Below are 10,922 nucleotides of genomic sequence, written 5' to 3'. Positions count from 1 at the left end.
TAGGGAAATATGCAAACATTCTTTTTTAGCTCAAAGAAGAAATATTTGGAATTTTTTCGCTCAGTTCTTACAGCAAAGTAAGTTAGACTGATTAAAAATGACTATTTCCCCCAAAATAATCAAGCAAAATTGATGGAAAGGAGAATTTACCTCGGACTGAGAAGCTATAAGAAGAAAAATATAAAACAAATAATAAAACGCGCTGTCATACAATCGTGGGAGAGATGACATCACGTTCAGAATGACGTTTTAGCTGACGTACACTAGCAATAGTATTAAATTGCATTGTCAATGAAAATCTCATGACAAGGTAGATTTTAGCTGAGCATACGAAACGCTGCAAACGAAAACCTTATAATTACGTAGATTTAAGATTATTTTCATCTTAGAACTAGCTTTATTCAAGGTTTTTTTCCCGCTTGAAAACCTTAAGACAACCTCGTTTTATGGTTGTTATGTAGAAGTTTTTTTTCCAAGGTTTTGGATTAGGGTAATGTGCGTAGAATAGAGCAGATTGTCGCAGACCTCGTTTTAAGGTTAGAGGGTTTACATGTAAACCGTATAAAAACCCTTTTCAGGTTTACATGAAAAGGTTTTTGTTGGGTGAAAAAAACCTTATATTGCTATCTGGGCTATCAATGATTTATTTTAAGAAAGTTAAATTGAAAAGAAAAAAAAAATTATTTTAGGAAAAGAACTAGTATCTCAAACAAACCTCTTCTTATCTTTTCTTTTATTTAAAATGGTCCTATCACGCATAATTGGTAAATTTGTTTTTACACATAATTATATCATAAAGGTTCATTTTTATTGACGCTAAATTTTATTCATCAATCCGATTCTCATAATGAAGCAAAGATGGTATTTCCGTGTCAAGAAAATTATTTAAAAAATTTGTACGAAAAAATAAGGTACTTTTGCAGGCCTTGGTGGAGGTAACCCCTAAGAACGACCGACCTCCATTAACAGTGAGTGATCGAGAGGCTTCACTCTGATGAGTTTTTTGATGTTTTTTTGCCACATAGTCACTAATCCTACGAAATCATTCAGACCGTCGCCAATAGCCCATTGTGCAGCTCTAGTGCGACGTAAATTAACAACAACATCCTACGAAATCATTGGACAATCCATTTTGTCCCATTTTATTTACTCTAGTGAAAATTAGTTGCTAGTAAGCCTTTCTAGAGTAAAATATTACTAAACTTTTTTTGGCATCATTATGGGTGAAAATATTTGAAGTGAAGTGTTTGATTGTTTCACCGGTGGCGCATTTTGGCAAACAATAAAATTTTATTGTTTTTAATGTTTAATTAGTCTCTTGTTAATGCCCTGATTAACTATCAATATGGTATGCTATATTATTTATAACAAGTGTTCTTTTAAATGTAGCTTTTTTGAAATGTGAGACTTAATTCTGTAGTAGTTCGAAAATTATGTTGTGCTGCTAATAATGTATATAATGTCGTTAATAATACTTATACTTTAATAATAATTTGTTTTACGTTTGGTACAGAAGCTGCCTCGCTATTTGCATCTATATCTATTAAAGAATTGTGTATAAGTTGTCTTAGTCTTATGATATTTTAACTAATTCGGTCATACTTTATAAGCCTATGGTTTTTATCTTGCGTTATTTATAAGAATGTTCGTCGTACTTTTGTATCTGTTCTTGACAATTTTTCCATTATTATCGCTTAAATAATAAATCTTGTAACAGTTACTGCTTTCGAACTCTTTATTTTCCTTGGTTTATGAGCAAATCCGATTAATCACTGATTAATAAAGAATCTCATAATTTCCTACACTCACATTAATGCCATCTCGAACTCTGCACTTTGCTACAAAAGATTTAGCAATAATGAAATAACCCGCTATAAAACTCATAACAATTCCAACCCATGTAAAGAAGCTTTAAAAACTATAACATATCATAAGATTTTAATTTGTAAATTACTCATAATTTATGTTAAATATATTCATAATATTAATACAGTGAAATCTCAAGGAAGGACCATCTATGCGACTTCCTATATTAAAGACTCATTTTTGGGAAGTAAAGGATTTTTTCAAAAAACTTAATGTTAAAAGAAACCTTTAAGAGAGACCATCAGAACCTTTCCCAGGGACCAGGAAAACTTCTGCTCTAAATGCTTTTCTGCAATGGGTGCAGAGATTTAGAGTTAAAAATTATATTTTTTAAAAATAGTTGATTTAGAAAAACTAAGCATCTTAATCAAACAAACCTCTCATTTATGAAGCTAAATAACTATTCTGATATCAAATGAAATGCAAACCTAAACAAAAAGCATTTTATATTTATTTAAAGTAGTTCTTTCATTCATAATTTGTTTTTACACATATTTATATCTGTAGGAATCGTTTTTATTGACGGTAAGTTTTATTAATTAATCCGGTTTTCATGACGCCAACAGAAGTGTCATTTCTGCACCAAGAAAATTACACTGACCAAAATTAAAAATTTTTGCGAAAAATTATGTACCCTCGATAACTTTTTTAAGTCAATGCAAGTAACCCCCTAAGAACGACCAACCTCCATTAACAACTATTTTACTGTGGAACAAAGCGTGTTCACTCCCAAGAGATTTCACTGATAATCAGGACCAATACCAACATAAGTAAAGAAGCTCTTAAAAGTATTGTGATATTTTAAGTTGAAAATATATCATACTTAATAAAAATTTTATAGTTATTCTGAAAGAAAAATTTTGCTCTGTACTTATTAAAAAATCCAAGCTGAGTTGTTATTTGTAAATCTAAATATCAAGAGTAGAAATTATAATAGTCTTAAGTTTAGTTTTACGGTCCCAACAAACTACTACGACCCATACCAAAATACCACTAATTTTGAGCTCTGTAATATACCAACAATTGGAAACAAATCTCAGACATCTTTCCATTTGCACGACTTCTAAAAATTTAAATTCATTTCATTAGATACTTCCATTTACATTATGGATAGTTAAATGATGATCCATATTAGATCCATTTTGTCCTTAATAAAACATTACATTCTTATTAGAAAACAGATCTTTATTACAGTCGAACTCGTTTATAACGAGCTCGGATTTAACGAGGGAAACAAGGATATTTGGTTGGATCAATGTTAAGTCTATGGAACAGACGTCGCTTTTAACGAGCAAGACCCGGTTTTAGCAAGCAATATTTTTCTGTCTGGCAATCTTTTTTCTCATCTTTCTAGTCTTTCTGTCTTATCTTTTTTTCAAAATGATATGAAATGCGCGAGTTAAAAGTAGATTAATGAAAATAATAAATGTTTTGGTAAGAATCTTTTCCTTTATTTTTCTTTCCGTTTATATTTCCTTTCCTTTAAGACTGTAGCGCAACTAGAAATTTTTTGCTGGTTTGGGGGGAGGGGTTAGTTGTCACTAAATTAAGATAAATATTGAATTAAATTAACTAATGTAATTAAAGTAAGTAAGTATCAATTAAATTTTAAGTCAACTCAATCATTTGACCTCCCCCCCCCTTCTGGTTGCACGTCTGCCTTAAGGACCCGTTTATTACGAGCACTCGGATTTAACGAGTGCATGTTACGGTCCCTTTGTGCTCGTTATAAACGAGTTCGACTGTACTGTTATTTCCATGCACACCCCCACAATAGAAAAGACATTCTGATCCTCTGGGTTCATTATTTTTAATTACCGTAATTTCTATTTATCTCTTTAAATTTTATACTAATTTTGTTCTGAAAATTTAGATAGTGACTTCTTTTAAATTATCTATGTGTTTGGTTTTTATGTAATTTATGATGAGTTATTATAATATATTATTTTTTTAGACTATCAGTAAAAATAATAAGATGATACAGCACCTGAACTACAGGATGCGTGTCACACTTCAGGACAGTAGAATTTTCATTGGAACTTTCAAAGCATTTGACAAACATATGAATCTTATTCTGGGAGATTGTGAAGAATTTAGAAAAATAAAGCCTAAGAAAAATAAAGATGCTGAAAAAGAAGAAAAAAGAGTTCTAGGATTTGTACTGCTTAGAGGAGAGAACATTGTTTCATTAACAGTAGAAGGACCTCCCCCTGCTGAAGTATGTTCAACCATTTTCAAAATAAACATTAGTTAGATGCACAGGTTTCATTTAAGTATTCAGTACAGATATTTTTTCAACAATTTTAAAAAATATATTTTTATTCATATTTTTTGCTGCATTGTATAATTAGGTCATATTGTGGGGATTTAGTATATATAGAGAGCCTTAAAACCTGAGTGTGAATGGGTTCTGTCTCATTGCATGAAAGAGAACTTCTGAATCATAATAAATTTTTCATTTGCTCTTTTGTTACCTTTAAACTATTGTGTAATGTGTATCAGGTGTCTAATTTTTAAGATGGGCAGAAATATTATTCACAGTTCTTATAATTTGACTCTAAAAAAAATAATTCTTCTCCCTGCCAAATATACCTGCAAAATGATTGCATTTTTTGCATAGAATTGTTTGCTTGCCTTAAATTAAATTTAAATTGATGATAATCTGAATTTTTTTAAATTTATCTGTATGTATTTTGTAAATCAATTTTCCATGGTTTCTCACACTTAAGACATCCATGCTTCAAATGAAACATTTATTTTTCCAATGCCCACCTGGAGAATATCCTACAGGGTTGAAAAGGCTTAAAAAAACAACTATTTTCAGGAAAAGGAGACTTTTCTATTTGCTCCTATGAAGTTAAAGTTATCGCCAGGAGTTTTAGAATATTTTCTGAAGTAAAACTTTATTTACTCAATTATAGCTAACTTTTTATTTACCATTAAATTGGTCATTTTTTAAACTGTTTAGAATTTTCGCCATTTCAAGGATAGGTTTATGAGTGATTTTCATTTTTGTAATTTCTTGTGATATATATAAGCAGAAATTAGTAATTAAAAATAATCATGGTTGATAAGTGATAATTCATATTTTTTACTTGTAATAACCCCCGTGGCAGAAACACGGCGACACAGCGACATTGTCGCAGAAAGAGACTGAGTTCTTGCAGAAAGATTTTCTTATTTGGGGAATAAAATTTTTTGGTTTGGCAAAAACAAAAGTTCTCAAAAAAGATTCTGCAGAAACAGAAATTGTTTTACAAAAAAATAATTTCGACAGAAACAGAAAATTTCTGCAGAAGCAATAATGGTTCGGCAAAATTATTTTCTTACAGAATTGTTTTTAAATAACTGTTTTTCTAGCATACCGTGGAAGGGGAAAGCACTCGTGATCCTCCGTTAATCTCCCTAGTCCGTCTCCAACACAAACAGTAACTGGATATAAAAGGGGAGACATTTTTTCCCCTTTATTAAGCTATTTTTGGGACTTTTGCCAACTTCGGCCTTTATCGCTGGCGCCGTAATTTGCTTTTTGTGTTTTCTTACGAGAACAGAGCGTTTTATATTTTTTGCACTTATGTGGAAAATTTCATGCGTAAAAAGATTTTTTCTTTTTTAAAAAAATAATGTCTAGCGAAAAGGTTATTTGTTGCTCTTATGAAGCAACAATAATTTTAAAAAAAATTTTGAACTTATTTTTCAAGGCGGCATTTCGAAGAAGAAATAAGATGGAAAATGACAATATCTAGCGATGTCAGAGATTTTTTTTTCTGCAAAGCGACAGGAAAAGAGGAAAGAAGCTTTCCACGCTACTAATATTGAAAAAAAAAAAAAACTTTATAGATTCGAACCAAATATTCTTACTAGTAGCGATGTTGATAGCAAGGATGAAACGGATGATAAAATGCCTATATCTTTTGAATTAAGCCGTCGATATAAAAAAACACTCGCAATATAACGATAAATGAAATAAAGCCTAAGATATCTCACTATCTACAATTTTTTGGCATGCGAATGAAAACCAGATTGGTGGAAAATATTTACTGGCGAAACACTTTCAAATAGGTTTCCATACGCATGTGAAAAAAATCGCATCCAATGAGTATAGCTCTAATACCGATGTTTCAGCACTGATGAAGACGATTTCGTTTCGAGATGTTGAATATTCTTGAGCGTATTGAGTAGGAAACCGCGTCTGCGTACTTCGTGTGGAATCAATGCTATATATTTACACAATATCGTGAGACTTCTGTTACAAATCGCAAGCGCTGTGTATTTTTTTCTTTCTGAACTTAATCTGATCACGAAAAAAGTTTTATTTACCTTCTTTTTTTTATAAATTTTTTTCAATAAGTCTGTACAAAATCAATCGAATCTAATTAATCTAATTGTTTTCATATAGAAATAGATTGCTTTAATTTTTTTGCTTTTAGAATTCAGTTATAGTCCATATTATTTTGATTTTGATTACTCAACCTCAATATTAATTTTTTCACCTGATTTGTTTCTGTACCTGATACAATTACTATAATGAAACATCAAATCATACTGTTTTAAGCTGATACTTCAAATTCAGTTATGTTGTTTTATAAATTTAATCTTTTTGTCCATTCTTAGCAATTTTTATAAGTTCTATCTTATTACAGGTTCTGGGTTATCTTTATTTATGCTCTAGTAAGCATTTTTGTCTGCAGATCTATACATTTACAATTCTTCTTTATTATCGAAGATTATGCACATTTAAACTTATTAAGAAATTTAAACTTATATTATGAAATGAAGAAAAAAAAATCTACATAGTTTTATTCTATGCATGTAGGCTTTTTTATAAACATGAAGTGCATCTATTAGTATAAATTCATTACACATATATTTATAACAATAAAAATATCTTGCAGAAAGATATTGGTTCTAGTTAGGTTTGTCGCAGAAAGCCAGAAAAAATTCTGCCACAGGGGTAATAACTATAAAACATATTTTCACTGTAAGTCAACAAAAAAAAACAGCATATATTTTGATTTCCTGAACTTATATTTTCTATTTTGGATTCTATATTTTCCAAAATTATAAACAAATACTTGTTAAGTTTCTTTAAAAAATATGTTGAGAAATTATAATCTACAAAGATAATAAATGAAAATTAAAAAAAAGTGTTTCAAATATTAAAAATGAAGATTTTTTGTCTCAAGACTTTAAGTTTTTTCATGTAAAGTCTTTTTTAATTTATAATATAATATATATGCAGAATTAATTTCATCATCATTAAATTTTGTGTTACTGTGCTTTATAGTAAACCAATTGTTTTAGAAATTATTCTTAGTATTAAATAACAAATTTCAAAATGTCAAAAAAATAATTTTAGAATTTATATGAATCTTTTATGATTTTTACCTTTATTACATTATTGTATGACTGCTTTTAAAGAGTAAATTTTAAGAAAATTGTTTGATAAGACATAAAAGATGTTGATAATCATAAGAAGAAAAATGAAAATTAACCAAAAATATTTGAATTAGCAAAAAGTATTCTATACATAATGGTATGATTAATTGATTAACCATAAAATTAATAGAAAAATAAATTTGAATATTAACAATGATTGATATAGAGACTAATTAAATTTGCAAAATTGTTATATTTGTTAGGAAGGTATTCCTAGAGTTCCCATTCCTGGAGCAGCTCCTGGGCCTGGTTTGGGACGTGCAGCTGGCAGAGGTGTACCAGCTGCTCCTGTTGGGGCAGCACCTGTCGGTAAGTTTATTTCAATATTTCTCTTCTAACTTTGTTAATAATACTAACTTTTTGTTTTGTTCATAGTTTTATATTTTAGGAATTATTTTCTTGTAAATCAAATAGCTTGGGAAAAGTTAGACATCTTGGAACTAGATTCTATGTTTTAATGTATATATGACTCAGTTCTAATAATCAAGTTTTCTATTTCAAATTTTAAGCTTTTGACATAGTCATGTATCACATACCTCTGTCATATTGTTATTTCTTATTGTAGTTTTATTAAATGTATGTGGAGGAGACAAAAGTTAGGTGTTACATATTTTAGAGATGCACTACGGTTTAAAATTCAGTTAAATGTTACTTTTCATTTAATAGAATTATTAATGAATTTAGAGATTTTGCCTACTTAAGCCATAAACCAGTTCGAAAATATTTGAATTTTAATAGAAAAAGAAAAGTTTTCAAAAAGGCCTTTGTTTTTTTTTTCATCGATAAGTTTTTTAAATTTCTTTCATTTGAAAAAATTAAGAAGTTAATCCAGTAAACTTATTAAACTTTATGTAGTAAATTTTTAGCTGTTTAAACTAAAAGGTTATAACTTGAAAATATGTGTCTACTACTTATCTGGATCTAGATAAATTAACTTTTTTTCTTCTCAAAATTATTTTTGGTCACCATAAAATCAACAACAGTACTATCAAACTCAGATTAGAACCAGTAAACTATAATTATAAAAGTCCTTATTAGAAAAATAATTTTATTTTTAAAAAAAAAATTCTTTTTATTTTTTCTTGCTTACTATCTAATGATAACTTTATAAGATTTGCTCTTTTTGGTGACCTATTTCAAAATTATATTGTTTGAACTCACTGAAGTATATCTTATATTAGAAATACTTATAATTTATAATAAAGCATACAAAAGTTAACTATCTCATTCTAAATGTTACAAAATAGTTATAATTTTGGTTTCTGTTAGGTTTACAAGGTCCTGTCCGTGGTGTTGGTGGACCTTCACCACAAGTCATGACTCCTCAAGGACGAGGTGGAGTAGCCGCTCCGCCACAGATGCGACCACCACCTGGACCTTCACCCCAAGTTCAAAGAATGCCTGGTCCTCCTGTACCAGGAAGAGGTGGACCACCCCCAGGAATGATGGGGCCACCACCTGGAATGATGGGACGTGGAATGCCCCCAGGACCAATGGGAAGAGGGATGCAACAACCTATGGGTGGTCCACCTGGTATGCGTGGACCACCACCAGGCATGATGAGAGGAGGTGAGCTAATTTCAAAACTTTTTTATTCATTTAAATCTGTGACAAGAACTAATGTTAAAGCAAAGTTATTTTGAGTAAAATAGAGTATATTTAGAAGAATATAGTAAAGATTATTACCAGGGTTCTTAAGATTTTTATATTGAAAAAACTTATATTTATTTCGATTAAATGTATTCATTTTAATTCTATGATTTACTTTGATAAAATATTTAATATTCCTAAAATAAGAAAATACTTATAAATTAGCCTATGATATTTCATATACCTAAACATATTAAAACTTATTTTACCACCTGCCTCAAAATATTTTTTAATTTTTGGTATATTATCTACAGTTTTAATTCTTTCTGATTTGGGAAAAATTATGGTGCTACATTATCCATTGATTAAATATTTGCTTTATTTTTAGATAAATAATCGAAGGTAGAATAACTAAAAAAAATGTGGAAATACCATAAAATAAAAAAATTGAGTTATATTGATTGAATAGTTCTTGTGAAATCATATTTTAAGAAGTCTTACATTTAAAATGAATTTCTCATGAACCGATTTTACTCCAAACCTTGGAGCGGTCTTCTGACCAAGCTATTGGAACAATATTTCCCAGGTTGCGGATACTCCCTATATATTGAGGATCAGAAATCCGAATCAATCGGGGAAAAAGCATATCTTTATTCAGAGAAAGTACGTTTTTGAGTCTGATTTCATAGCTTGAAATATTGTCCGATCTGTAGATCAAAAGTTATTTATCTGTTTTTTATTTTGCATGTAGCAAAATTTAAGAATATAAGACCCTTAAAAGTTAAGTGTAAGAACTTTAGGTTGTATAAATTTAAACTGAATTTTATACAATGCTAAAAATATGGAATAAACCCTACAATTAAGTTTGTAGACAAGAAACAAAAAAACAAAAAAATCTTTACTTTTTGTCATTTACGGTGTTCTATCAATTAAGCTTTTTAATTTTTATTAGAAAACAGTATAGGGAATCTCAGAGATTCCCATTCGTGTGTTACCTTTTAGAAAATAAAGACTTGATGAAAAATAATTTGCATGCATTGTAATAATCTGCAGTGCAACTGAGTTTTTGCTACTAGATATAATCTTGTTAAAGTCTATTTGAACAGTTAATTTTTGTTTTAATCATTTAACAACTTATTTAATTTGGTAGAATTACTGTTTTTTTTTATTTTATTAAGATAAACTCTTAATCTGTTCCAGAATTTTGTCTGAACACGTTAAAAATAATAATTTGGTTTTGCATAATTAGGTGGTTTTTTTCAGGTAGGTGTCAAACCCAAATTATTAATATGTTTTTAAACTTGTTATCCTGTCAACCACATCATAAACAATAACGAAATAGCCAGATATTTTTCAAGTGATACAAATATATCATTTTTAAAATCTTGAACGCAGCTAAGGGAAGAAAAAATTATTAAAAAAGTGTGAGATAAAGTATCCATCCTGGAGTTCTATAAAACTATATATTTTTGACACCAGATATTGACTTTAGACGTTCAAAAAATTTATTAATTTTTTTTTCCTTTTGTAGCACCCCCTCCTGGAATGAGACCACCTCACCCACCAAGAGGTTAGAAGAAAAACGATGCCTATTTTATTTTATCAAACGAAAAATTTGTCCTTGTGTATATTCTTTTGTTAAGAAAATAAAAGTGAAAAAGAATAATGAGTTTTGTAAATATGTAAGCATACACAAATTTTTGTATCATTGATTTCTTTTTATCCTTTATTCAATCAGGGTTGGAACAGCTGCGCCAAACTGCTTCAAATCTCAGGGATGAGATTTTGACGCTTTTTAGCGGATTTCTGCTTTTTTCACTTTTATCTCTTGAATTTCAGCTTTTTTTTATCAGAAATTCAGGTTTTCTAAAAATTTCACTTTTTTTTATAAGTATTTCGCTTTTTCAGAAAATTCACTGATTTTCAAGGAGAAACAGAAAATTCAAACTACATAGCTACCAATCCTTTCTTATTTTTACTTATTTTAGCTATTTTCTCCCCCTTTACACGCAGCAGATAAGATTTTC

The 10,922-nt window shown here is 29.3% G+C and overlaps 1 protein-coding gene across 1 annotated transcript; it reads left to right on the top strand.

Annotated features, from left to right (window-relative positions):
* The first annotated feature begins 1,189 nt into the window (after positions 1–1,189).
* Positions 1,190–10,561, top strand: LOC107454658 (small ribonucleoprotein particle protein SmB). The gene is made up of 5 exons (XM_016071926.3): positions 1,190–1,348; positions 3,821–4,084; positions 7,509–7,614; positions 8,575–8,874; positions 10,427–10,561. Exons 1-5 carry the CDS (start codon positions 1,346–1,348, stop codon positions 10,468–10,470), a joined length of 717 nt encoding a protein of 238 aa, XP_015927412.1. The 5' UTR covers positions 1,190–1,345; the 3' UTR covers positions 10,471–10,561.
* The last annotated feature ends 361 nt before the right edge of the window (positions 10,562–10,922 follow it).

This window comes from Parasteatoda tepidariorum, chromosome 1 (assembly GCF_043381705.1).
Source record: "Parasteatoda tepidariorum isolate YZ-2023 chromosome 1, CAS_Ptep_4.0, whole genome shotgun sequence".
Taxonomy (NCBI): Eukaryota; Metazoa; Arthropoda; class Arachnida; order Araneae; family Theridiidae; genus Parasteatoda; species Parasteatoda tepidariorum.
The sequence above is the reverse complement of the archived record's forward strand: the minus strand, read 5'-3'. Positions and strand labels throughout refer to the sequence as shown.

Bases quoted from the DNA above. Each gene is read 5' to 3' on its own strand.
- LOC107454658 (XM_016071926.3), top strand. The intron at 4,085-7,508 runs GTATGTTCAACC...TATATTTGTTAG, and splicing joins AAGGACCTCCCCCTGCTGAA to GAAGGTATTCCTAGAGTTCC. The intron at 7,615-8,574 runs GTAAGTTTATTT...GGTTTCTGTTAG, and splicing joins TGTTGGGGCAGCACCTGTCG to GTTTACAAGGTCCTGTCCGT.